Source organism: Prionailurus viverrinus, chromosome E1 (genome assembly GCF_022837055.1).
Source record: "Prionailurus viverrinus isolate Anna chromosome E1, UM_Priviv_1.0, whole genome shotgun sequence".
Lineage (NCBI taxonomy): Eukaryota > Metazoa > Chordata > Mammalia > Carnivora > Felidae > Prionailurus > Prionailurus viverrinus.
Window position 1 is genome coordinate 16,132,894 of NC_062574.1, and position 27,305 is coordinate 16,160,198.

Consider the following 27,305-nt stretch of genomic DNA (forward strand, 5'->3'; position numbering starts at 1 on the left):
CATGGATTACTTCATTCAATTCTTACAACACTCCAGGAGGTATATGCTATTGACACGTCCATTTTACAGATGAGAAAACTGAGGCACAGAGAGGTGAAATGACTTTTTAAAGTCCTCACAACCAGTAAATGTGGCTCAAGGGTCTGCACCCTTGATCACCGTAAGTCAGTCCCTGCCTTCGGCAAGCCCTGTGAAGTGGGGGTAACACTGAAATTACCATAATAAGAGGGAGAATGAAAGAGTGTTAAATTCAGACACAAAGACAAGGGCAGGGGGAGGAGCCATGGCTGGGATGACAGATTTGGATTCTAGAGTATTTTTCACCCTTTTGCTAATCAGCTAAAGGAGTGTGACATTCCCCAGCAAATCCTTGAATGGAGCCATAAAGAATCCGTAAGAGCCAGCTCATCTGACCACAAGGGGAGATCCAGCATTTGTTCTAACACAGATCTATCTTTGAGGTATGACATTAAACAAGCTCTCGCCCAGGGACCAAGAAAGAGAGTAGGCTAGTTCCACCTTTCAGCTTCTAAAACCTCTCGCTTTTGCAGTGTGCTCCGGTGGGAGCCAGGTCAGCCTGGGAAGTGGTCAGACAAGAAACTGCAGATTCTGTGTTTTCTTTCCATCCTCTGCCTGCGATTGATTCACAGAAAGACTGATGTGCAGGGACAGAAGAAAACTGTCAGGCAATTTGGAAGCCAAGAACAAACTAAATAAGTCTGAATTAAGGGCACTGAAGTCACTGTCCTAAGTCATAAAAGTTCTGTGCGGGCTTTTCAGAAACGGTGTGCAAACTGTAGCAAAGACAGTGTCTTAACCCCACGGTGATCTCACTTCTTCAAGGATGACAAGCTCTGTGGTTCCAAAGAAACGAACTGGTTAAAAAAAAGCAGCGTGAGACACTTTCTATTTTGAAAAGATGTGAAATGCTGTATACGACTTCTTTTCGTTTCTTCTTTTCTTAATCCTAAAGATTAGCCTGTATAGGGTCCCTCCTAAAAATGTATTTTGGCTTTCATCAATTTTTAAAATTTATGATACATACATTTGATTGTATTATAAATACACATATATCTTCTCCATGAGTAACTGACTTAACAAGTTTAAATTACCTACTTTAGCCCAATATAAAGGAAGAAGAGGGGCGCCTGGGTGGCTCAGTTGGTTAAGCATCCGACTTCAGCTCAGGTCATGATCTCACGGTTTGTGGGTTCGAGCCCTGCATCGGGCTCTGTGCTGCTGACAGCTCAGAGCCTGGAGCCTGCTTCTGATTCTGTGTCTCCCTCTCCCTCTGCCCCTCCCTCATGTTCTGTCTCTCTCTGTCTCTCAAAAATAAATAAACGTTGAAAAAAAAATAAAGGAAGAAGAAAGGAGAGACCTAAGGTTTGCATATAAAAATTCTGATTGCAGGGGCACCTGGGTGGCTCAGTCGGTTGAGCGTCCGACTTCGGCTCAGCTCATGATCTCGCGGTCCGTGAGTTCGAGCCCTGTGTCGGGCTCTGTGCTGACAGCTCAGAGCCTGGAGTCTGCTTCAGATTCTGTGTCTCCCTCTCTCTCTCACCCTCCCCCATTCATGCTCTGTCTCTCTCTGTCTCAAAAATAAATAAACATTTAAAAAATTTTAAAAAAAGGAATCTTTAAAAAAAAATTCTGATTGCAAATCAGAATTTTTCTTCTGATATTTCTTCTTTCTTCTAAGTTGGCAGCTATCTCAATGTATATATAAGCACAATAACTGAGTTGTATTTCTGTCCAAATAAGTAACTCAGATGAAATACTGTTGCCCAAATCTAATTTTGATATCCTAAATCAATGCTTTTATGGTCTCTACGAACTTGAAGAATGAAATTAAAAATAAAAAGGTTGTTTCCCTCCTTCTCCCCCCAGTAAACCGGACAAAAACCAAAGACAAGGTGATCAACCTTGGGAATGTTTCACAAGCTAAAAGTAGCAACCAGAAAATAAACCCAGGGAGATGTTGATTTGGAGGCTTCTTTAATATGACTGTGGTGGCAAGGACAGCTGAGGGTCCCCCAAAGATTTCTGCCCCAGCCCCTTCCCCAGAGCACAGCTGTTACTGGGAAGAAGCTGCCAGGTGGGGGGTTCACTCGCCAGGACCCCTACATCTAAGAGGGGACACGGGCCTGGTCTTTGCCAATGCAATGTGAGCAAAAGAAATGGGTATCACTTCTGGGCTAAGAGGAATTAAGAAGTACATGTGTCTTCACTCTCTTGTTTGCCCAGTGCCCTCTGGAAGCAGAGAACTACAGGACCTGGAGGAGGGCCGACACACCAGGGCACTGGAGCCTGGGTTCTGAGTGACCGCAGGAAGCAAACCTGCCCATTGGAAACACTTACGTCCACTGTCATGGGAACCAGAAGAAACTTCACCCTAACCACTGACATGTTGGAGTTGGTTTGTTACAGAGCGTAGCACTACTCTGATGGTTATATTCCAAGGTGCTCGGATGAGGGGATGGAGGAGGGAGTAAAGGCTTATTAGGGAGTGAGGATGCACACTAGGAAAGAAATACCTTTTTTTCTTCTATGGAAAAACTCTTTTACACACGGATTGTAAACTCAAATGCCTAAGACACCAGGCAAGGAGTGTAATACTAGTGTAATTAACACCTAAGCAGCACTTGGAATGCGACAGGCAGCTCTAAGCACTTATACAAACTCACTCACTTCTCACAAATTTGTTAGGCACGCTATTAATATAACCCCCATTCTGCAGAGGAGGAAACTGGGGCCCACCGGAGTTAAGTAATTTGCTTAAGGTTATGCAGCTAGTAAGTAGCAGAGGCAGGCTGCAAGGCCGGGCAGCCCAGCTCCAGAGTCTTGCTTGTTCACCACACTACACATACACCCTGCATGACGTGAACAGAAAACGGGGCCAGCCCAGGGCTGAAGCAGTTAGTGAAACCATGCCCCGTCTGAATGGGTCAGCTCATCGCCTGATGATTTCCACATGTACCGCAGATCTTCCCATCTCTCAGGAAAAGCCAGAAATCCAGATTTTTATGTACCATTTCCAGATTTTAAATTGTTCCCATTTTGTTTTAACCCTCTGCAGCCCAAACAAAGTGCAGCAGCAGACTGCGTGTAGCCCAGGGCCGGCTACCTGCCTCCCCTGCTTTTCGGGCAGCTGTCTCCTAGGACCCTGCAGTCTTCTGCTTGCACAAAGGCCCTGGGGGATTCTGGGTCTGGTAGCCAGAAGGAGAGTCAACTCTGCAAACAAGAGCTCCTTCAGGCCCACTGATATGAATAATTAATTTCTGTTTTCTCACTGCCAGCCTACAAAGGTTACCACCAAGCCTAGCATTCAGGAAGCAACTCTGTCCCCTTCTGAGACAATGAGGACAAGCATGGGGGATCCTGGGGATGTTCAGGGAGCCCCATAATGAAGTCCGGAGTGGTGGCCTGCACTCAAAGGGGGCCAGTGGATACTGGGGAGGGCCTGTGTGTGTGCTCCCTGCCTGACAGCCTAGGTAGAGCCATCAGAGCGTCCGAAGAAGCTCATTAGAGACTGACACTCTTGTGGCTTTCACTGCTGTCAGCGGGAGAGGGCTCTGAATTCCTCAAGATGCTTTATAATAAAACAAAAAGGCACAATTATGCAGCCAAACAGAAGGCAAGGCAGCTGCATACAAAGCAGGGCTGTCTCCATAATAGGACCACAACCTCAGCTAGCCAGCCCTGAGGCCTCACCTTCCTCCCCAGGCTGCAGCTGTGAGACTCCGTAATTGGAGGCTCCACTGCTCCAGCTCTTGGATTATTCAAACTGCAGGATTTCCAGAAGCCTCGGGTTTCAGTTGAGGATATGCCCAGGCAACAAGATGAGCCACAGACCATTTGCCACCCTTGCTGTCTATTTCAGCAAAGCATATGGCCAACACACGTTACAGTTAACACACACTGCATACTGTGTGTCAGGTGCTTTTCCAGGTGCTTCACATATTAAGTTATTTAATGTTTACACCAGCTTACTTTGGTGTCGTTATCATACCATGATCACCTTCCATCTACAGATATGGAAACTGAGGCAGAAAAAATTTAAGTTAGCTCAAGGCTGCACAACAGTAAGTGGCAGAGCGAGGCTTTGAATGCAGGCAGTGCGGTCCTAGACAGTATGCTCTTCACCGCCACACCAGTGGCTGCTGTCATTTCCACAGAGCTTACTGTATGCCAGGCCTTGTGCCACATATTTTCTGTATATTATTTCATCTAATCTCTACAACACCAGGTGAGATATATTCATCTACATTATAGAGAAAAGAAAATAGGTTTATGGAAAGGTGAAGTAACTTGGTCAAGGGCACAAAATAACAAGTGGCCTACGGACCGGATCCAAACCCAGGCTTCTCCGATTCAAAGCCAGGCTCTTAACCATTACTTGGTACAGAGTAGCAGTTCATCTAACTGGTGTTCATAAAGTTTCGGCCTGGAAGACCATCTAGTCTAATCCCCTTATTTTCCAGGTGAGAGATGTGGCCTAGAGAGATTAAGAGTTAGTGGGGCGCCTGGGTGGCGCAGTCGGTTAAGCGTCCGACTTCAGCCAGGTCACGATCTCGCGGTCCGTGAGTTCGAGCCCCGCGTCAGGCTCTGGGCTGATGGCTCAGAGCCTGGAGCCTGTTTCCGATTCTGTGTCTCCCTCTCTCTCTGCCCCTCCCCCATTCATGCTCTGTCTCTCTCTGTCCCAAAAACAAATAAACGTTGAAAAAAAAATTAAAAAAAAAAAAAAAGAGTTAGTGGGCTGTGGGGGTGCCTGGCTGGCTCCGTTGGTAGAGTATGTGACTATTGATCTTAGGGTTATGAATTCAAGCCTCAAGTTGGGTATAGAGTTTACTAAAAAAAAAAAAAAAAAAAAAGAAAAAAAGAAATAGAGTTAGTAGCAGGTTGTACTAGAGTAACTTTGGCCCCAGAAAGAGCTAAGGTTCCAATCCTAGCTTTGTCCTATTAGCTGTGTGACTTGGGCAAGTGACTCGATATTTCTAGACTTATTAGTATGGAATGGGAATAATAACACTTAGTCTCACGGACTATAAATTGTGTGTGTAATATATACTTCTAATAAACAGTCAGCCTGGCAAAACCATTTCATTATAGTCAGGTGGTCCTGACTATACAGATTGATAATTTTAAACTTTTGCTTACAAATCTGTTCTTTATGGCTTGAAATAATATGTATGTGGTGAGGAGGTTGCCAGTATGGCTCCCAAAGTCTAATTAACAAACAAAGATCTTGGAGAATTGCATTGCATTTCTGAAACTTTTCTGAGTGTTACCCTCACTGTGCAAATTCCCCAAGGAAATTACATTAATCAGAGATCTGAGCAATCAGACAAACATTTAGGCCTTCTATCCTCCAAATAAAGTTACTATACTACCAGATCAATGACATCGTGGACAAGATAGGTTTCCATGGTCTTTAATTCTAGTATCCCTTCCACTATGGCAGTGATTTCATGATTTTGCACCTGGAACAATGGACCATGCTGTGATGGCTTGTTTGGCCCTTTTGCACAAACACCAGTATTGCCAATATGCATTTGGTTTCGTTTTGGGGGTTCTTATTTTTGGCTGCCAGGGGTGGTTGTTTATCAGGGTATGCCTGTGTGACCAGCACCTCATAATAGTCTCTAACCTCAGACCCAAACAGACTTCCTTGGGAATAGATAGCCCATGTATGTCTTTGTAGTCTGCTTTGAGAGAGAGAGAGAGAGAGAGAGAGAGAGAGAGAACTGCTAAATGGACTCAGACAAGGAAAGACATCAAAGCCTTATGCTGGACCTCTGTGGAGTCTGTCGATACATATATTTTTCTTGCCGCTTTTGCTCTGTATCGTCTGTAAAAAATCTTAGCCATGAGTATAATCTGCTATTGAGTTCTACAAAATCCTTCTAGGAAATCACTGAATAAAACAAGGTGAAACAATTTAGCCATTTCTAACACCATTTTTCACATTTTTGAGCCCCACCCTCTGATATATATACCTACAGTAGCTATAGTTACCACTTGGCCTCACTGAGAAGGGAACTTAGAGGGGCTTTTTGTGTGTGTTAGCTTTGGTTTTTTAGAGCTTCCTTTTGCATGTTTATTTAGTTTTGAGAGAGAGAAAGAGAGTGTGCGGGCCTGTGATCGGAGAAGGGGCAGAGAGAGAAAGACAGAGGTTCCAAAGCTGGCTTCATGCTGATAGCAGAAAGAGAGACTAATGTGGGGCTTGAACTCAGGAACCATGAGACCATAACCTGAGCCAAAGTCAGATGCTTAACTGAGCCACCCAGGCACTCCTTTTTGTTTTTTTAAAGACGTCTCATCTCTTTTTGTTTCTTTTTTAAAGTTTTTATTTATTTATGTTTGAGAGAGAGACAGAGAGAGAGAGGGAGGGATTGGGCACAAGCAGGGGACAGGCAGAGAGAGGGAGAGAGAGAGAATCCTAAGCAGGCTCCACACTGTCAGTGCAGAGCCTGATGGGGGGGCTCAAACTCACAAACTGTGAGATCATGACCTGAGCCAAAATCGAGTGCGATGTTTAATCGACTAAGCCACCCTGGAGCCCCTGTTTTGTTTTTTTTTAATACAGGTCTAGGGTTAAGCCTGACATCCTGCATTTCTGTCTTTTCTTTTTTCTTTTCTTTTCCTTTCTTCCTCTTTCTTTCTTTCTTTCTTTCTTTCTTTCTTTCTTTCTTTCTTTTCTAAGTAGGCTCCATGCCCAAGATGGGTCTTGGACTCATGATCCTGAGATCAAGAATCACATACTCCACTGACTGAGCCAGCCAGTGCCCTGGGAACTTAAAGGTTTTGAGGAAATTACATTGATTTCTTTTATTTTTTAAATTTTTTTTAATGTTTATTTATTTTAGAGACAGACAGAGCACAAGCTGGGGAGGGGCAGAGACAGCAGGAGACAGACTCTGAAGCAGGCTGCAGGCTCTGAGCTGTCAGCACAGAGCCTGACACGGGGCTTGAACCCATGAACCATGAAATGAGCCAAAGTTGGACACTTAACCGACTGAGCCACCCAGGCACCCCAGAAAATTACATTGATTTCTGAAGCTCCAAAGAGTCATTCTTCTTTATGAATATAAGCCAAGTGTTTGTATCAGTCAGGATAAACTAAGTGATCCTGCAGTAACAACAAGCACCAAACATTGTAATAGCTTAAAATAACAATGGTTTCTCTTTCACTCTAGTACACATCCATTAATGATTGACTGGGAGCTCTGTTCTGTATTGCCCTCCCCCTAGGACTCAGGCTGATTGAACAGTCACCAGCTTAATCATTGTACATTGCAATACCAAAGAAGGAAAAAGGTCTCATACCAGCATTAAATGCTCTGGTCCAGAAGTTGCACGCATCACTTCCATTCAAACTCACTGGTTAGAACTAGGCAAAGGTTCCTACCCAATTTCAAGGGAACCAGGGATGTAATCCTACCTACCTACCTACCGCAGACATGGTAGTAAGCTGAAGGGCACACGTCAAAATCTCCTCAGGGGCATTTGAAGTTTGAAAATGGCTTCAGGAGGAAAAACCCACCACAGCCCTTGAGAATAATGGCTCTAGAATATGTCTTATTAATTGGTCCTACTGACCCCCCCAAAAAAGGGGGGAGGGAGGAAGAGATGAATATAAAAGCAAAGTGGAAGAGAAGAGAAAAAGGTGAAAGGTCTTTAAGTGCTTAGTGATCCCAATAGTGTGCCCAGGTAGTCCAAATCCCACAAAATTCTTACTTGAAAAGGCACATTCTTCTTCTTCTTTTTTCTTTAATAAATACAATAATACACCAGCACTGTGCTAGGGGCAGGGAGACTAGAATTTTTAAAAGTGGTCCATTTCTAACACACATACACTTTAAGAGGTTAGAATCCAGTTGGGGAGACAGAGAGGCAAACCTATTTAAACCATATTGTATTTGCTCAAATGAGTGTATGTGCAAAGTGCAGGGAAGAACTGTGTGGCTAACACTGGGCTGGTTTTCCAAAGAGCCAATCACAGTCTCCTCTCTTTAACACTCTTTACAACAGAGGCTCAAGGGCTGAAATCCTTGATCTCCCCTCCAGCCCTCCTTGCAGCTAATGACGGCCACATTATGTTGGCCAATAGCATGAAAGCAGCAGTTGCTAGGTAGGGTTTGGTGGGGGGAGCTTTTTAAAGGGACAGCCAGTGTGATCACTACAGTCCTTTGCACCCTTCTCCCTCTCTGAAACATGAGCACACATCTAGTGATGCAGCAGATTTTTTTTTTTTTTTAACTATGAGGCAACAAGCAAGAGGACAAATACCTTTCTGCTAAATAACAGGGAGAGTCTGGGCCCCTGAGAGTGCTGCTGAGCCACCCCAGAAAGCCTGCCTCGGGAGTTCTTGGGATCGGAGGAAAACAAAGCCCTATCTGGTCAGGTCATTGTATTAGTTTCTGTTGCTGTTAACAAATGATTACAAATTTCATGGCTTAAAACAACACCAGTTTACCATCTATAGGTGGTAAGTCTGACACGGCCTGTCACTGGGCTAAAGTCAAGGTGTTGGCAGGGGCTGGGTTCCTTTCTGGAGGCTCTAGAAGATAATTCATTTCCTTGCCTTTTCCAGCTTCTGGAGGCTGCTCATCCTGCTTGGCTCAAGGTCCCCTTCCCTCCTCTTCAAAGTCAGCAACAGTGGATTGAGTCCTTATCATCTTGTATCACTCTGACCTCTTCTACCTCCTTCTTCCACTTTGAGGACCTTTGTTACTACATTGGGCCCACCTGGACTCTCTCCATGTCAAGGTCCTTAATTTGATCACATTTGCAAGGTTCCTTTTGCCATGTAAGAGAACATACTCCTAGGTTCCAGGGACTGGGACATGGACATCCTTGGGGGACATTATTCTGCATATCACAGTGTCATTGTGGCACAGTTTTGTCTTACCTGCAGACAAACGCACTCCTGACACCCAGTTCTTGGGCCTACCTACGAAAGCAGGAGAGGCTTTACAGAGGAAGTACCTCCTAGCTGAGACCTGAAGGATGAACAGTAATTTGTCATGTGGACAAATATGGAAAGGGCATTCCAGGGAAGGGGAGCCGCACGTGCAGAGGAATAAGGATGCAGGGTATGTTTGGAAACTACAAGCAACTCAGGATTGCTAGAGCATGAAGTATATGCGTGTGTGGGTGGGGGAGGGCACAGCTGAGGGTGGACCGGATCACAAATGGCTGGGCACATTTGCATCTAAGAAGCTCAGATTTACTTTGAGGGTGGCAGAGAGTCACGGAAGAATGCAAGCAGGGGCTGCATAATTAGATTTAGGGCGATCCCTTTGGCTTTAATGTGGAAGATAGCTGGGGGCTGAAGCAGAAAGAGTGAGGCTGGAGGCAGAACAATTGGTTAGTGCACTGGTTTAGATCAGGGGCATTGAAATGAAGGTCTGGACCTTCATGAATTGTTTGAGCGGCTCCTATATGCCAGGGCACTGTGACACTCTGGGGCTACCAAGGCAAATAAGACACAGGTCAGAACAAGGATGCCTCTCACCACACCAACCACAACCCCGAGGCAGGAAGGAGGGGTGCTCATGGAACTCAAGTTTGGGATGTTCTGCCCCCTTGCCCCAAGTCTGGGAAGCACTGACGGGGTGAGGTGTGGCCCAGGGGGAATTCAAAAGGGCACCAGGACCATCTCAATGATGGGGAAGCAAATGAAGAAGCAGATGGTCCTTTCCTGTGCATATTTCCCCCAAGCCTGCCCTAGTTATTTTAATATATACAGATTTTTAATGTTTGCTTATTTATTTATTTATTTATTTATTTATTTATTTATTTATTAATTTTGAGAGACAGCACAAGCAGGGGAGGGGGAGAGAGAGAGAGGGAGAGAGAGAATCCCAAGCAGGCTCTACACTATCAGTGCAGAGTCCAATGTGGGCCTTGAACCCATGAACCTCAAGATCATGACCTGAGCTGAAATCAAGAATTAGACACTTAACCAACAGAGCCATCCAGGCGTGCCTGACCTAGTTATTTTATTTTATAATTTTTTTAAGTCTATTTATTTATTTTGAAAGAGAGAGTGCAAGCAGGGGAGGGGCAGAGAGAGCAGGGCAGAGAGGATCCAAAGCAGGCTCCGTGCTGACAGCAGAGAGCACGATGCAGGGCTCGAATCCACAAACCATGAGATGACGAACTGAGCCGAAGTCAGACACTTAACTGAATGAGCCACCCAGGTGCCCCTGGCAACAATTTTAAATCGTTGCATGTGGTGAGTTAGAAAAGGAAATGGTGTGGTCAGAGGAGAAGCCTGGACCCAAACACAGCCCCCCCCCCCCCCGATGGAAATGGTCTGGAATTAGATATGAGGGATGGTTGCACAACTTTGCAAATATACTAAAAACCAACCCGTGACTCCATACTTCAAAGGGGTGAGTTTTATTCTATGTGAATTATCTCTCCATAAAAGTCATTAGTTTTTTCAATAGGAGAAGAAAATAACCCCAGCACTTAGCCCTAAGGGAACCTGGGCTTGATAGCTAACTGGTCAGAGCCTCGGCTTTCCTCATCTGCAAAATGAGAAGAGTGGTACTTACAGAAGGTAAAGAACAGGAGACTGTGCTGAATATTAATGTGACCGTGTAGGTTAAACACTTAACATAGTGCCTTGCAGGTAGTAGTTGCTAAGTATATCCTAGTTGTTTTACTAAGTGCCAATAACATTTTTTAAACAATCATTTTCTCGGCAGCCACAAGATATGACATAAGCTCTAGGCAAGCTCCCTCACACAGTCTTGTCTCAGGCAGACTAGAGCCAGGATCAAACGAGAAGACAGCAACACGAACCGAAGCCCACGCTCCTGCGGAAAGACTGCAGATTTACTCTGGAGCAGTGCAGAAACCGCGAGAGAGATTTGCGTGGCATAAATACAGCTACACGCAGCAGTGGTAAAGGAAGGTGGGCACAGAGATTTCTGTTTATAATTCTGGTTTGGTATACAAACTAGTCCGGTTTCCAAAACAGCCAAGTCTGCCCCAATACCTGGACCAGTCCATTGCGGCTACAACGCAGCCCTGAGGTTTAGACATGCCCCATGCCCCAATCTCCTCGCTCTGGCTCCTCAAAACCACAATGAGCCAAAAACAAACCTTATATAACCGTAATTTTCTAGCACAGTACCAAGGCAGGGGATTTATTTTTTCACTGAACATCTCGCTTGTGATATTCCAAAGTTAACCAAGTACTCATCAAGAACCTGCCATGTGCCCAGCCCTGTGAAGGATATTGTGAAGGAGAAAAAGAAGCATAAGCTATGATCCCTGCTCTCAAGGAGCCAGCTAACCTCTGAGTTTGAAAGCTACACTTCACAGTAAACACAGAAAAGGCATTGTGCCTTGCACAGAGCAGTGGTTCAGTCATTATTTGTTCGTTGGGTCAATGAATTAATAGAGGGCACAATAATAAGACAACTGTGTGAGTGTGGGGCTCACTCTAAGAACCACAAGATGGGTTGGAGTAGTTGGAAAAGGCTTGTGCCAGAGGCTGCTAGCTGCCTACTCAATATCAATTCTTCCATTTTTTCTTATAACAGAGACCCTACTTTATTTGAGGTGGCCATATGCCCAGATAAAATACTACATCTCCCAGCCTTCCTTGTAGCTAGAGGTGGCTAATGAGATCTAAACAGAATTTGTTAGGAGAGGCTACCAGGAAAGTGCCTTAAAAGGCAGACCAACAGCTGCCACTTAGTCCTTCCTCCCTTTCTTCTAATTCTCATCTGAAATGTGAGTGTGATGGCTGGATTTTCAGCAGCTATTTTGGACCATGAGGCAACCTTGAGAGAGAAAAGCACAAATAGAAACAAGCCCAAATTCCTGATGATCATGGTAGTCACCATACTCTCCCTGGACTGCTTACTTCTGGCATTCTCTTACTTGAAAGAGAAATACACCTCTATCTTGCTTAAGCTACTTTTTGGGGTTTTGTCATATGCAGCAAACCCCTATCTTAACTAACACAAGATATCATAGAAAAGCCAGGCTTTGAAGGAAGGGTTGGCTTTGTGACTGGGTTTAAGTGGGGGTGAAGGGCATCTCAAAAGCCAGACAGAGCCCACAAAGACACTGGAAGGAATGTGCATTAGCTGAAAGCAAGTGAGTAGAGAGTAAGAAATAAAGAGAAGCCAGATGACAGTTTTATAGATGCCAGGGACAACAGGGATTAACTGGGGAAGGACCAGTGACCACAAAGGAACAAGAAAGCTTATCTGCCTCCAAAGGAGCAAAACACCTGTGACCTGGAGGAAGTAAGAAAGGAGAGACAAGAGGCTTGGGGAACTTCATTACACAAAGAGATAGGAATGTGAGCTGTGGCCTGGACTTAGAACAATGACAACACCACCATCTAAGCTTCATTAAATGCTTATGTGCCTGGCCCTGTGCTAGGTACTCTTCACACACTTACCCCCTTTACACTTCACAAGTCTATGACACAGTCCAATCACCATCACCCACTTTTGGCGGACAAGGAATCCAAGGCTGAGACAGAGTCAGTAACTCATCCAATGTAAGTCTTACAACCCTGCAAGCTGGCTCACATCAAACCCATTTTTCAGATGGGGAACGTGTTTGTACCATTGTTTCAAAGCCGGGGAAATACGTCAAGATCCTGATTTTCAAACATAAAGATCCAGGGCCAAGTATAGAGCCAACTGCTTTGTGAATAGTCTCTTAACCAGAAGAAAAACAAGTAGAGGAAAAGAAAAGTTTTGAGTCTTGGTTGTATTTACTATGTATGTGTAGAGGAGGAAGGGCTCGTTAAACAAACGCACCCACACCCTCTGGCTGGCTGGTAGAGTGCTCCTGAGGTGTAGATAGTGCTAAGATGGTGGGGGGTGGGGTGATGGTGGAGAGAAGCAAGCTTTGAGAAGCCATGTCAACTCCACTTACAAATGAATCACAGCCAACGACCAGCTCATGTGTCTCAGATAGTGTTTTAATATCTCTCTGCAACAGGGAATGGAAAAAAAAAAAATCACTCTATCACAGCTAAGGCTGAAAATTCAACACTTTGAATTAAGTTATTCAGACACATCACTGAACACAAGGAATTCTTCCTGGAGCAAAAATCTCATTAGTCACTCACGGGAAGGGGAAAAAACCCATCAAGTTACAACGATCTAGGTAACATGAGTACCGAATAGGAAGTGTATTTCCCATGCAGATTAAAAATAAAAAGTCTCCTTTGGCAGCCTGGCAGAATCTGATGGCAGGGCCTCCCAAGTACAGAACGCCAGAATTCTACAGCTGGCCCAGGACAGCACTAAGTGCTGGAAGTTAAAGAGTGCTGTTTTTGTAAGACTGAGTTCAAGGCGGATTCCATCACGAAATGTTTGACTCTGGGTAAATCTCTTTACCTCTCCTGGCCTCAGCACTTTACCTATAAAATGGCAGCAGTAATCTTCACCTGCTGAGATGGATGTGAGGCTAAATGCGATTGTCTACTGCTCCTGTTACCATGACTTTGACAGAACTTATGTCTTTAGAGTTCTCTGCTTAAAATTCTAGGAAAGAAAAGGCCATAGGACAATGGAAAGAGCCTTGTCTTGGCTCATAGGTCCAGCCTTGAGGGTCATGAGCGTGTGACCTTGAGGTTACTTTTAGGTCTCCAGGACTCTGTCTGGAGGGGGCAGGAATAGACCTACTGTAAGATCTCTTCCTGTTCTAGACTCTTGAATGTCACTAAGATTCAGATGACCAGTCCTTAGTCATTCATTTCAGGATTTACAAAGTTTTTTTTTTTTTTTAATGTTTATTTATTTTTGAGAGAAAGAGAGGGAGGCTGAGTGTGAGTGAGGGAGGGAGAGAGACAGAGAGACAGAATCCAAAGCAGACTCCAGGCGCTGAGCTGTCAGCACAGAGCCCAACACGGGCTCAAACTTACGAACTGTGAGATCATGACCTGAGCCAAAGTCCGACGCTTAATGGACTGAGCCACCCAGGTGCCTCAGGATTTACCAAGTTCTGCTGGAAAGCTGTTTCTTTATCTAAAAATGTATGGTTTCAGGGCGCCTGGGTGGCGCAGTCGGTTAAGCGTCCGACTTCAGCCAGGTCACCATCTTGCGGTCCGTGAGTTCGAGCCCCGCGTCAGGCTCTGGGCTGATGGCTCGGAGCCTGGAGCCCGTTTCCGATTCTGTGTCTCCCTCTCTCTCTGCCCCTCCCCCGTTCATGCTCTGTCTCTCTCTGTCCCAAAAATAAATAAACTTTGAAAAAAAAATTTTTTTTAAATAAATAATAAAACAAATAAATAAATAAAAATGTATGGTTTCTACCCTTGGAGCCAAAGAGTCAGTGAGAACCTTAAAAGCAGGTCACCGACTTTTGCAGTCTTGACCCTTAACATAGACTTGGCATGAAGTAAGACCTTGATAAACTCTCACTGGGTTGGAAGAGATTAATGAACAAATAAATGAATTTCAAGGGCCTGCCAAATAGAGACTGCCTGCCCTCCACTGGGCAAAGTTTAGTGCAAGGAGAAAATGCTGCCAATTTAAAATATTAATGATATTTGCTTTGTCATCTGAACTACAACCAGAATATCGGGTGAATAGTTTCTGCCAGTCAAAAGGATGACTGACTCCGAAAAGCCACCTTTGGGCTTTGCTAGAAGAGTATGCTTTGGTCCACAAAGAGTGCACGTGTGGTACAGGGGATGCCACAGGCTATGGAAGGGATGCATAAGCCCGAGAAGGAAATGTCACCCAACCTCCATGGCAGGAATGGCACAGAAGCAAGGCAACCCAAAAGGGAAAATACCATGGCTCTGCATGTGGGCACGCAGTTGCGTCCACCCAAGAGTGCCCAGCTGAAGAGAGGAGATCTAAATCCAGCAGGGGGTCTGCTCACCTGTGAGGCCAAGTCCACTCAGGAGCCCCAAGGGTGGGCAGCAGCCCTGTTGGTCGACCCCAGCATCAGATGGACTCCCCGCCATGGGGTCTGCTGGGGATTTTCGTGATACAGGAAATAGTAATAATGTACACGACATGTGTATGCACTTAATGGTCACTGTGTGCCAGGTGCTTTGCTAAAGTCTTCAAATATCTTATTGTATTTAATTTTCATAACTACCCTGAGAGGTAGGTGCTATTATTGAGGCAGTATAGCTTGGTGTTTGTTTGAAAGCAAGGACTCGGGACTCAGACTGCTTAGATTCAAATCCCAAGTGTCACTTACAAGCTGAGTGACCTTAGTCAGGGCTATTGAAGCTCTCTGAGCCTTATGATTCTCATATGTAAAATGGAAATAATAATCCTGCCTGTCTTATGAAGCTGTTGTGAGGCACAGATGAGTAAGTACATTTAAAATGCTTACAATAGGTACTGGCACAAAGTAAGCCCTCAGTAAGTGTTAGCTATCCTTGTCATTGCTAATAGAGACTAAGGCGGCTTCTCCATGGCCTCACAACTGCTGACGGGCAGAGTCGGGGCACACAGGTCTGTCTTCAGAGCACACTGGACCCAACACGAGTAATTCTAGTTCTGCAGCCCTCACCCCATCCACACCACCACCCTGATGCATGTCACCATGGCCTGGTCTTCCTCAGCACCAACCCAGGCTACAAGGTGCTAAAAGGAATATACTCAAAGAACTGGCATTCTAACTTAAACTCTGGTTTGGCTACTATGTGTAGAAATAGACCCATATGTGTCTTTGTATGGGAATCTGCCTCTCATTTAAGAGAAAATGGTCCTTTTCCAAGGAGAGGGGCATCTCTGCCTCTCTGACTCTCATGTGGCACTGTCTCCTTAAGACCTCCAGACTGAATGGCCTGATAAAACCCGAACTTCAATTAAGGATCTCAGAATACAAATAATGGGCATAACTGCTAGTGGAGAAGGAGAAACATGAGGGCCAGTCCAGCAAGAGAGCTTCATGAGCAAGACACTGCCCTGGGTCCTGCCCTGCTCTTGGAAGGTTCTAGAAAGAGCCAGAGCCTTGCTAGGAAAAGTACATGCATCACAGAAAACCAAACCATCTGTGATTCCTATCTGGGAATGAGAGAATCTTTGAAGCATCTCAAAGAAAATGACCTGTAGTCATGGTTAGCCAACACTGTGAGTGCCTACCATGTGTCAAGACATGTTCAAAGCCCTTTAGAAACAAAATCCCATTTATTCCTCATATCAACAGTATGATATAAGCAGTGTTTATCAGTCCCATTTCACAGATGTGGAAACTGAGACACAGAAAATTCAAATAACTTCTTCCAAGCTCACACAAGTAGTCTAGCTTCAAAGCCCATAGTCTTTATCAGTATTTTCAAACCTTTTTGTCCAATTCATGGCAAGAAATACCTTCTACATCAGGACCCAATATACACTCACACATTTATACACAACTGAAACAAAGTTTTAAAACAGAATAATGCTCTCCATTACCATGTGCAATGCACTCCCATGTTTCCTCTTCTCTTCAATCCCATTAAAAAATTATATCATTCAACAAATATTTATGGAACACCTAATATGTGTGAGACACTGTTCTAGGCTTTGGGGCTTGACGTCAGTGGATGAAAGAGATAAAAATCCTTGCCCTCAAGGATGCAGAGAAAGAGGCACACTTTTGTCCTGCTGGTAGGAATGCAAACTGGTGCGGCCACTCTGGAAAACAGTATGGAGGTTCCTCAAAAACTTAATAATAGAACTACCCTACAACCCAGCAATTGCACTACTAGGAATTTATCCAAAGGATACAAAAATGCTGATTCAAAGGAGTACATCCACCCCTTTGTTTATAGCAGCACTATCAACAATAGCCAAAGTATGGAAAGAGCCCAAATGTCCATTGACTGACAAATGCATAAAGAAGATGTGGTACATCTATACAATGGAATGTTAGTGGGCAATGAAAAAGAATGAAATCTTACCATTCGCAACAATGTGGATAGAACTAGAGAGTATTATGCTAAGTGAAATAAGTCAGAGGAAGGTAAAATACATGATTTCACTCATACGTGAAATTTAAGATACAAAACAGATGAATATAGGGGAAGGGAAACAAAAATAAGATAAAAACAGAGAGAGAGAGAGAGAGAGAGAGAGAGAGAGAGAGAGAGAGACAAACCATAAGAGACTCTTAAATACAGAGAACAAACTGAGGGCTGCTGGAGGGGTGTTGGGTGGGGGATGTCCTAAATGGGGGATGGGCATTAAGGAGGGCACTTGTGAGGAGCACTGGGTGTTGTATATAAGTGATGAATCACCAAATTCTACTCCTGAAACCATTATTACACTATACGTTAACTAACTTGGATTTAAATTAAAAAAAATCCTCCTCCTCTTGGACCTTGCCTTTTACTGGAGAGAGAGTGAAAAAGGTCAACATGCAAAATCGTAGCATCTGAAGTGGTAATTTGGTGAGTGCTACAGGGAAAACTAAAGCCAGGACAGCCAAGGGTGGACAAGGAAGGCCTCTCGATGCTCTCATTCCCCACGACACTGATTTCAGTGGGCTGTCACCCACCGCATGAAAACCCCTGCCCTTAATCCCTCCACTCTAGGGCCTCTCTGTTTGTCTGAAGGCTCTTCCTCCTGCACACGCTTGTGACTGTGCACACGTGCATATACGTGTACAGGCATGCGTGTACGTGTCCAGCCCCAGGCACTTCCTCAACTGGGGAGGTTTGGGAGGAGGGGCCCCCATACACAGCTGTCCAGGGGGTTCCGTCCACAAGCTTGCCCTGCAGAGGGGTCCTGGAATGGGGCCTGAAACACCAGCCAGGCACCACTAGCCGAAGTCCTGAAGTGCCAGAGTGTGTGCCCTCCGGCTGGAGTCTTCAATCCAGAGGAAAGAGAATCTTTTAGTCACTGGTCCACCCAGAGGGGGCACCTTTTGTAATTCATTAGGCCAGAAGAAATGCTAATTCCTAATCTGTATCAAGATGCCCTGTGTGCTAGAATGCCCTTAAGGAGAGAGGAGACAGCACACAGAAATAAAAATAACTCCTGGAGAAAATCCAGTGCATTGGGCACACCTGAAGGGGTGATTGATGTGGGTTTCAGGGAAGATGGGACTGGAGCCAGCTCTGAAGCAGCTCTGGGCACTTGGGTAGCCTCTACTGGGTATTTGGAACTTGGCACTAGAGTAAAATCTTCAGACTTTTCCCTTACGTTAAAGGGGCACATAAAAATGTTACTAGCATGGGCAGCAAAAGCATTACCTATGGGAGAAGCAGCCAATCTCTGCTAATGAATAAGTGTAATTGATCACAACTGATGATTTGATGGACCTTCCAAATGTGCTTTTAGCAAAGTGGACAGTTTTTCATTCAAATGCAAACTCACCCAGATAAGATCTAATAATGGAGATTTTGGAACAATCCCAGCACCAGTGATTTCTTTCTCTCCTTCACTGAGCAGGAAGGCATCTTAAGTTCCTGGTCACAGCTTGACCCAACTAGACATCAATTTATCCTTTCCCTGTGGCTGAGGAGACCCTGACAGCTCCAGGGGCAGCAAAGGGGCAGTCACAGGCCACCTCACATCCCTATCCGTCCTTTCCTCCTTAGCCCCATTACCACTCCCTGACCTATGAGGAGCTGGGTGGCTGAGAGACGCAGACTCAATACATAAATAATTTTCTTTTTTTTTTTTTACATTTATTTATTTTTGAGACAGAGAGAGACAGAGCATGAATGGGGGAGGGGCAGAGAGAGAGGGAGACACAGAATCGGAAGCAGGCTCCAGGCTCCGAGCCATCAGCCCAGAGCCCGACGCGGGGCTCGAACTCACGGACCGCGAGATCGTGACCTGAGCTGTAGTCGGACGCTCAACCGACTGAGCCACCCAGGCGCCCCTCAATACATAAATAAGAAATATTTATTGAGTGCTTACTATGTGCAAGGCACCCTATTGACTGCCACAAGGGCATTCAAAGATTGGATAGGACAGGGGCGCCTGGGTGGCTCAGTCAGTTGGGCGACCGACTTCGGCTCAGGTCATGATCTCACCGCTGGTGAGTTTGAGCCCCGGGTTGGGCTCTGTGCTGACAGCTTGGAGCCTGGAGCCTGCTTCGGATTCTGTGTCTCCCTCTCTCTCTGCCCCTAACCTACTCGCATTCTGTCTCTGTCTCTCTCAAAAATAAATAAACATTAAAAAAAAATTTTTTTAAATAAAATCAAAGATTGGCTAGGACTAGGTGCTGTCCTCCAAATAGAAGGCAACGGCAACTGACAGCCCAAGTGGAGGTCTCAGCTCACTTCAACAAACAATCTTTCCAAGCTTCCGTTTTCTCCTTTGTCAAACGAAGACATTGCATTAGACATGATCTCTGGGCACTAGGCCAGCTCGAAAACTATGATTCTATGGCCTCTCCTTCCCAATCAGGCTCCTAGGAAGCTGACAGATCTAGGAAGGGGGCAGCCAGCAAAGGGAGGGGGAGAGGGGGCAGTGAGGATGATGTACCTTTCCCTGGGTGAGAGGATGTCTCAGTTTGGCCAGAACACACGATACAGGCTGGAGAAGATGACAGGTAATTCAGAAAATTAAATGAGAAATTTAGACTTTCACATCAAGGAATGTGGGGGAAATGGGGAGCCTCTGGAGTTTGTGCAGAGAAAGGTACTATCATGTGGTGGATAGGAATCTGACCAACCCGTGGAGGATGAGTTCGAGAGAGGGAGGGCCGTGATGTTACAGTATCAGAGCATAAAGGTTGAGGCCTGAAGTGAAAGATTCCTCCCATGGTCTAGCCAATCCACGCATCTAGCACCATTCCATCACCCCTTGCCATCGCCATCCTGTTTATTTTCATAAACTCGCCCAAGGCGAAATGATGTTGCACAATCTTTTTTTTTTTTTTTTTTTTTTCAGTTCCACAAGTGGTTTCAGGGTAAACAGATAAATTTTATCTCTTTTTCCCAAGTGCCTAAGGTTAAACAGAACCAACGAGGTTTGCCGGAAAGGGGTGCAGGAAGGGACCAGGAGCCCCCGGGATGCGCGAGGGGTGCGCCTACCTGCAGAGAAGCCGTCCTCGTGGTCCGAGCTGTTGTGGCTGCAGTCACTGCCCCTCTCGGGCGAGCTGTGGCTGGGCGAGTCCCGCTCCGGCACCCGCAGAAACCTCTTGCGCCGCCACGGGGGGAGGTGCTCGCGAGCCCCGCGCGGGGGGTGCTCCTCCGCAGCCAGGGGCGAGCTCCGCCCGTCCTTGGCCTCCGCCTCCAGCTGCTCCAGGTCGCGGCTCCGGCGCTGCTGCCGCCGGCCCCCGGGGATCAGGTGCATCCAGCGATGAGGGCTGCCCGCCCGCGCCGGCTTTTCGGCCTCGTCGCGGGCCCCGAGCCGGCAGGGGGGCACGAGCAAGTGGCCGAGGACGAATTTCTCGTTCAAATCCACCATCTCGAAGTCGTGGTCACTGCTGTTGCCCCCATCATCTGCGACCGAGGCGTCCGGCTCGCCCTCCTCGGAGCCCCGCCCCGCGCGGGTCCGGGAGGACAGCTCCTCTCCCTGGGCGCTGGGGACCATGTCATCGGGGCCGGGCGGCGCGCGGTCCTCCCGGAGTCTGAAGAGGAGGCGAGGCTGCAGCAGCTGCTGGTGGATGGCGGCGGTCAAGCTGCGCACGGCGCCCCCTGCCCCCGCCGCCCCGGGCCAAGTGGGAAGGTCGGGGCACGCGTGACGAGTCCCAGCCTTGGCGGCCACGGCCACCTCGGGGTCAGGGCGCCAGGAGCCTGGAGGGTCTCCGCCGCCGCCTGCGGCGCCCTCCTCCTCCCGCGGTGGCGGCGCCCGCTCCGGCCCGGCCGGCGCCGGCTCCTCTGCCCAAGCTCCCCCGCTGTCGCCGTCTCCGCCCTCCAGGCGCCCGCAGCCGAGGTCCCGCTTCTCCCCGGCCAGGGCCGTCTGCAGGTAGGAGACTTTGAATTTCTCCTCAGCCAACACCTGTTGCAGCCGCTTCAGGTTGAGTTTGCAGCGCTCCAGCTCCCGCTCCATGTCCAGCACCGAGTCCAGCCGCATGACCGGTGCCTCCTCCCCGGGGAACTCAGCCTGCCAGTGGCGCTCAAAGTCCTGAGGGTCCCACATGGCGGCCGCCCCTTCGGGCCTCCCGGGCCCAGCTCCGCCGCGCGCCGCGGGCTGGGGTCGCGCCGGGCTTTTCCGGGAAGCCCGCGCTGGCGCAGTCGCCTGCCCTTCACTTCAGCCCCAGAAGAAAATAAGAGCAAAAAAGAATAATAAAAAAAGTTTTTCCCCTTCCGCCCTCGTGCCTTTTTTTTTTTTTTTTTTTTTTTTCCTTCTTCTGGGTTTCGCCTCCCTGACGTAAGCGGCCACCCACCGCGGAGGCGGGCGTCTGGGGGCCCTGGGCCCGCCCCGGGCAGGACGCGCAGAGCCGGCCGTCTGCAGCCCCCGCCGCCCCGCGGGCGCCCCGCGGTCTCGGGCGGCGGGCTCGGGCGGAGGGGGAGGAGCCTCGGTGGCGTCCGGCCGGGTCCCGCTGGCGCGCCTCGGAGCTGAGCGGGCGACCCTCCGAGCCGGCCACACGGTAGGCCCGGCTCCCACCTTCCCCGCCGCCGCCGCCGCCGCCGCGCCGCTCCCGCCGCTGCGCGCTGTCCGCGCGGGCTCCGTGCACCCGAGCGCGGGGCCGCGCGGCCGCGGGGGGCGGGAGCCGCGGTGAGGGAGCGCGCGGGGGCGCCCCGGGCTCCCAGCCAACCTCCCGCCGCCAGGCTCTCCGCAGCCTCGCCTGGCCAGAGTCAGCGCCGCGCCTTGGACCGGGAAGGGAAAGGTGGGGGGAAGGCGATGTGGCGCGGCGACGAGGGCAGGTGTCAAAGGAGCGGTCTGCCGACCGGGGGAGTTATCCTTACCTGGGAGTTACTGAGCGCCCTGCACTAACGTGTCCAAGATCACAGCGCTGTTTAATCCAAAACTGGGGAGTGAACTTTGTTCTTTGGCGAGTCCCTTTAAAGCGTTCTCTCCACTGCTCACTAGAGCTTTTCCTGGGGAGGAATAGGCAAGGGTGACAGCTCCAAGTGGCTCTGCTAGAGGCCCCTGTGACTTCAAAGCTGAGAGTACTCCCGGCTGACTGAATCAAGCCATGGCAGCGGGAGCCTTAGACACTTGGGCATCTAAGAGGGCCCCCCCATTCCATGGCTTCTTTTCTTTTTGAGAGAGAGGGCAAAAGAGAGCGGGGGAGGGGCAGAGAGAGAGGGGGGGACAGAATCCCAAGCAGGCTCCGAGTTGCCAGCACTGAACACGATTTGGGGCTGGAACTCAAAAACCATGAGATCATGACCTGAGTCTAAACCAGGAGTCAGTTGCTTAACTGAGGAAGCCACCCAGGTGACCCTCCACTTCTCTCTGGCCTCACGCAATTCCCCTAGAGAAGGAAAGGGGGACCTGGGGACAGTTGCCTAGGCTGGCACTCACGGCAGGGTGGATTGAGGGCTCCCAGCTCCGCCTCCCCCCCCCCCCTTCCTCTTTTCTAGGTCTTGGGTGAGGACCCACTTTGTGCAGAGAGAGGTCCTGATAAACTGTCTCGTGCTTGCTGCAATAGAGGACCTTATTGGTGATTCACATTTCCTTCATTTTAAGGATGAGGAAATTGATGTTCTAAGAGACTTGACATCTGGAAATTCTTCCTGCCCACACAGCCCTTTGGGGACTAGAGCTAAACTCAGCAACCGCTTCTCTGTAGCCACCTGCCACTTTCCTCTCACCTGAACCTCTGAACAGGCTATCCTACTCCCACTTTTCAATCCCTTTCAACTCATCCCTCAAGGCTGGCTATTGGGAAGACACCAGGAAGATAGTTCTTAGCCACAAATGAGATAGTGCGATGCTTTTGCTCAAAACCCTTCAGTGGCCCCTCATTACCTACAGGATGGCCTCTAGACTCTGCATGACACAGGAGGTCCTCCCATAAATTGTCCTTGCCTCCCTCCTATGCTTTAGACTTACCAACTCCATGCTAACCTCAAAGATGTGTCTCCCTTATTATGGGTGACTTTTCCTCCAACTTGGCACAACTCTCTGCTGCCTGGGAGATTCCAATGGCCTTTAGGACCCAGCTAAGGGATCTCCGCCTCTGAGAAGACTTTTCTGGCCCCTTTCCCTCCTCCTTGTGTCACCAGTCCATCTAGTACATGTCTTTATCTTGGCCCTTGTTCCACTTTATGATAACTGTTAGTGACATCTTTTGCTTCTCCTACTTTTAGAGCCTTCGAGGGCAGGGTTTGTGCCTTTTCCACTTTTGTATTGTTGCTGCTTCTTGCAGGATGTGGTAGAGAGATAACTGACAATCATTGAATGAAAGAAATGAATAAACAAACGAACAGACAGATGAATGAGTCTCCACCTTGTGGTTCCTACTCAGCTTCTCCAGTTGTGAATCACTCCAGATTAGGAGCAAATGTGCTTCCCACAGAGGCTTCTCAACTCCGGGATTTCCTTCCTTGACAAACTCCGTGTTTACTCATTTTCCCAATAGCCTTTATTCCTTCTTTCTCTCTCTCTCTCTTTCTTTAAAAAAATTTTTGTTTAACATTTATTTATTTTTGAGAGAAAGAGAGAGAGACTGAGTGCAAGTGGGGAAGGAGCAGAGAGGGAGACAGAATCTGAAGCAGGCTCCAGGCTTTGAGCTGTCAGCACAGAGCCCCACACGGGGCTCGAACTCATAGACCTGAGCCGAAGCTGGATGCTTAACAAACTGAGCCACCCAGGCGCACCCTCCCCCTTTAAAAAAAATTTGGTGTGCCAGTGGCATTACTCATCACAGTGTTTGGTGCCAGACTGAAGGAATAGATATGTTTTAGAATATGTTAATTGAGTATTCCCCAGTTCATGTGATTTCTCAGTCCTTCACCTAGTTCCTCAAGCTGCTTTCTCTCCCACCTTTGCTTCATATTCTCCCCTGACCTCCTCAGAGGCTGCCACAATCTCTTTTGTCCACTGGGAAGGACTGAGGAACTCCCAATGCCTACAGACAGCCAGTGCAGGGGTATTCCATAAAACGGAGTCCACAAGCATCTTGGCCTCTGTTAAAATTTCAGGATGGTAGAGAAATGCAGCCCAGCAAGGATGGATGAGTCCAGTCAACAGCATATTGATTGGAAGATGTTTTGATATACACATTTAAATGTACAAAGAAAAAAAATCCTGTAAGTTACTACAAGCATCAATTTCTGAGTTTGTAAATTCCCTACGAGGATAGTTTCAACTCTGTCCTTTAATTAAAACAGCAATATGGTTCCCTTTTGGTCAAAGGAAGTTGTTACTAATACCACTAATTTTTTCCACGAGGACCAATATAGCTGGAAATGCCAGCATATATCTTCTGTAAACAGATCCCAGGAGAAACCTTCATTGTCTCTAGCTGGTGGATAGTTCAGTTTATTACTTGGCTTGGGGTCATCATGGGGGCAGGGGTAGAGTGGCTGACATTTATTAAGTCCATACTTCTAGTTGCCATACATCTTTGATCTCATCTAATTCCTCACAACAACCCTGTAAAGAAGATATTATTGTTGCTACTTCAGAGTATGAGAGAGAGAGAGAGAGAGAGAGAGAGAGAGAGAGAAATAGAAGATCAAAGAGGTTAGAAGTCACATGGCTAAGGCACCTGTATGGCTCAGTTAAGCATCTGACTTCAGCTCAGGTCATGATCTCATGCTTCATGAGTTTAAGCCCTGAGTTGGGCTCTGTGCTGACAGTGCTGAGCCTGCCAGGGATTCCCTCTCTCTCTCTCTCTCTCTCTCTCTCTCTGCCTCTCCCCCACTTGCATGCCCTCTCTCTTTCTCTAAAAATAAATAAACTTTAAAAATTAAAAAAAAATAAAGTCACACTAGTCTGCTGGATTCTAAAGCTTGGTCCGGGTGCATCTGTCATTAACGTTCATTTATTTGATAAATATCTATAGAGCACCTATTAGGTGCCAGTGTTTGGCAAATAAAGTGTAAACTTTGTAATGTGGCACAGAAGACTCTTCACAATGGATCCTCTCTGACCCCACCCTACTTTTCCCATTTCCTGAATTTTTTCTCCCACTTGCTGCACCCATTCAGTCCCTTAATCTGAGTCACCCTATGAGCAGATGCCTTTTGTGTCCCATGCCATCTCCCTTTGGCCCATCTCAGATTGCAGTGGGCCTTCCCAAGGGCTGCCATGGTCTCACCTCAAGCCACCCACTGCTACCACTTTCCCACTTTTCTGCCCCAGGGCTTTGGTTTTCAAAGTCACAAAGCTCTCAAGGGCATCCAGGAAGGAAGCTTCTAAGGGGAAAGTTAATATCCGCAGGGGCATCCCACAGTGCAGTGCGGAAATGTGAGCTGCTTAATGAAGTCCCAGATCCCATCTTTGGAGGACATTTCTGAGGTGTACTCAGCGGGCCAACAGGAAGGAGCCCCAGTTGTTCACCGTGGTAACCAACCCATAACGAGCTCTCTATTGGCTTTCCCTTTTTGTCTGTCTCCCTCACTTCCACTTTCTGGGATAATCTGACTAGAATACTTGTACCAGGTCCCTGTGTCATTCCCCATGTCCCCCTCTGTTCCCTACACTAAGACATACTCCAGCCTCCCATGCCCTCTCTGATACAGCTGCACAAGATGCTTCACCGTTCCCCCAGCTCCTCCTTGGTCTCTTGTCCTTCTTTCTCTGTGCCGCTTCCTCCTCTACCTGGTGAGATCCTTTTTCACCTATGCAAGCCCAGCTCACCTGTGACTTTCTCTCCAAAGCCTTCCCTTCCCTGGGCATGCTTATCTGCAGAGGGATTTACTTTGGTTCCAGCATCGGTCACACCACACTCTAATAAATTCCACAGCTCCTTGAGGAAATCCTGGCTCTGGCCAGCTGGCACCTCTTATTCCTCCAACTGCCACAGCACCTAATGTGGTGCCAAACAGCCAATACCCAGTACAGATCTGCGGAGTGAATAGATAAATGATGATTGAGTGAATGATTAGTACTCCACCTGGATCCTTGAACCTCTACCCTATGCCATCCTTTTTTTTTTTTTTCTTAAGATTTTTATTTTTAAGTAATCTCTGTACCCAACATGGGATTCGAACTCACGACCCTGAGATCAAGAGTTGCACATTTTTACCAACTGAACCAGCGAGGTGCCCCTATCCTATGATATCTTAAAGCAGGACCACCCTGACCCGAAGGATGAGTGGGAACTTAATTCTGAGTTCATGATGTTAGAAGCTCTGCTTTTTTTTTTTTTTTTTTTTTACAAGAATTATTTATTTATTTTGAGAGAGAATGCGAGCGAGGGAAGGGTAGAGAGGCGGGGAGATAGAGAGAATCTGACTTCAGCTCAGGTCATGATCTGGCAGGCTCCCCACTGTCAGCACAGAGCCCCATAGGGGGCTCAATGTCACGAACCTTGAGATCATGACCCGAGCCAAAATCAAGACTTGGATGCTTAACTGCTTAACCAACTGAGTCACCCAGGTGCTCTGGAGCTCTGCTTTTTAAAATATTCCTTTCGGGGCGCCTGGGTGGCTCAGTCGGTTGGGTGTCCGACTTCGGCTCAGGTCACGATCTCGCGGTATGTGAGCTCGAGCCCTGCGTCGGGCTCTGTGCTGACAGCTCAGAGCCTGAAGCCTGTTTCGGATTCTGTGTCTCCCTCTCTCTCTGACCCTCCCCCGTTCATGCTCTCTCTCTGTCTCAAAAGTAAATAAATGTTAAAAAAAAATTTTTAAATATTCCTTTAGGGGCACCTGAGTGGCTCAGTCAGTTTAGCATCCAACTTCAGCTCAGGTCACAATCTCGCAGTTTGTGGGTTCAAGCCCCATGTCAGGCTCTGTGCTGACAGCTCAGAGCCTAGAACCTGCCTTGGATTCTGTGCCTCCTTCTCTCTCTGCCCCTCCTCCCCTCAAAAATAAATAAACATTAAAAAAATTAAAGAAAAATAACTTATAAAAAATAAAATATTCCTTTAGATTAAGAAGCAGCCTCTATGGAAATATAAGATTTGACTATTAGTCATTCACACTTCAGTGTGAAGTACCTCCCCTTGCTTTCTTCAGGATTATCTGAGGTTAGTATGAAAGGGCTGGGAACTTGGACTAGGGAGGAGAATTGGAGCAGAGCACAACTAGAAGCAGAGGGGTGACCTGGGGAGGAGTTGGGCTGGGGAGTGACCTGAATCTTGAATGCTAAAGGTGTGAACACAGGAAAAAGTGCCTGGGGGCCTTTGAGCAGTTTCTCCACTGGGCTTGCTTCCTCTAATGAAAGAATTCTCCCTTAGAATAACCGGAGAGCTATTCAGACTATCCAGTCTTGGACTCCTTCTGATAGCAATTCATTCAGAATTCAGGAATAGAACCCACACCAGTATTTTATTTATTGTTTAGCTTTGTATTT

General features: G+C 47.3%; 1 protein-coding gene across 2 annotated transcripts in view; it reads right to left on the bottom strand.

Moving 5' to 3' along the window:
* The window catches only part of ABR (ABR activator of RhoGEF and GTPase), a 183,613-nt gene extending 162,456 nt beyond the window's left edge, over nt 1–21,157 (bottom strand). Inside the window, exon 1 of one of the 2 annotated variants that reach the window (XM_047833044.1) lies at nt 19,982–21,157. In XM_047833044.1, the coding sequence (XP_047689000.1) occupies nt 19,982–21,032 (1,051 nt within the window). In that variant the 5' untranslated portion in view covers nt 21,033–21,157. The remainder of the gene's footprint in view (nt 1–19,981) is intronic. The other variant, XM_047833045.1, reaches the window with a different exon arrangement.
* Nucleotides 21,158–27,305: the final 6,148 nt, after the last annotated feature.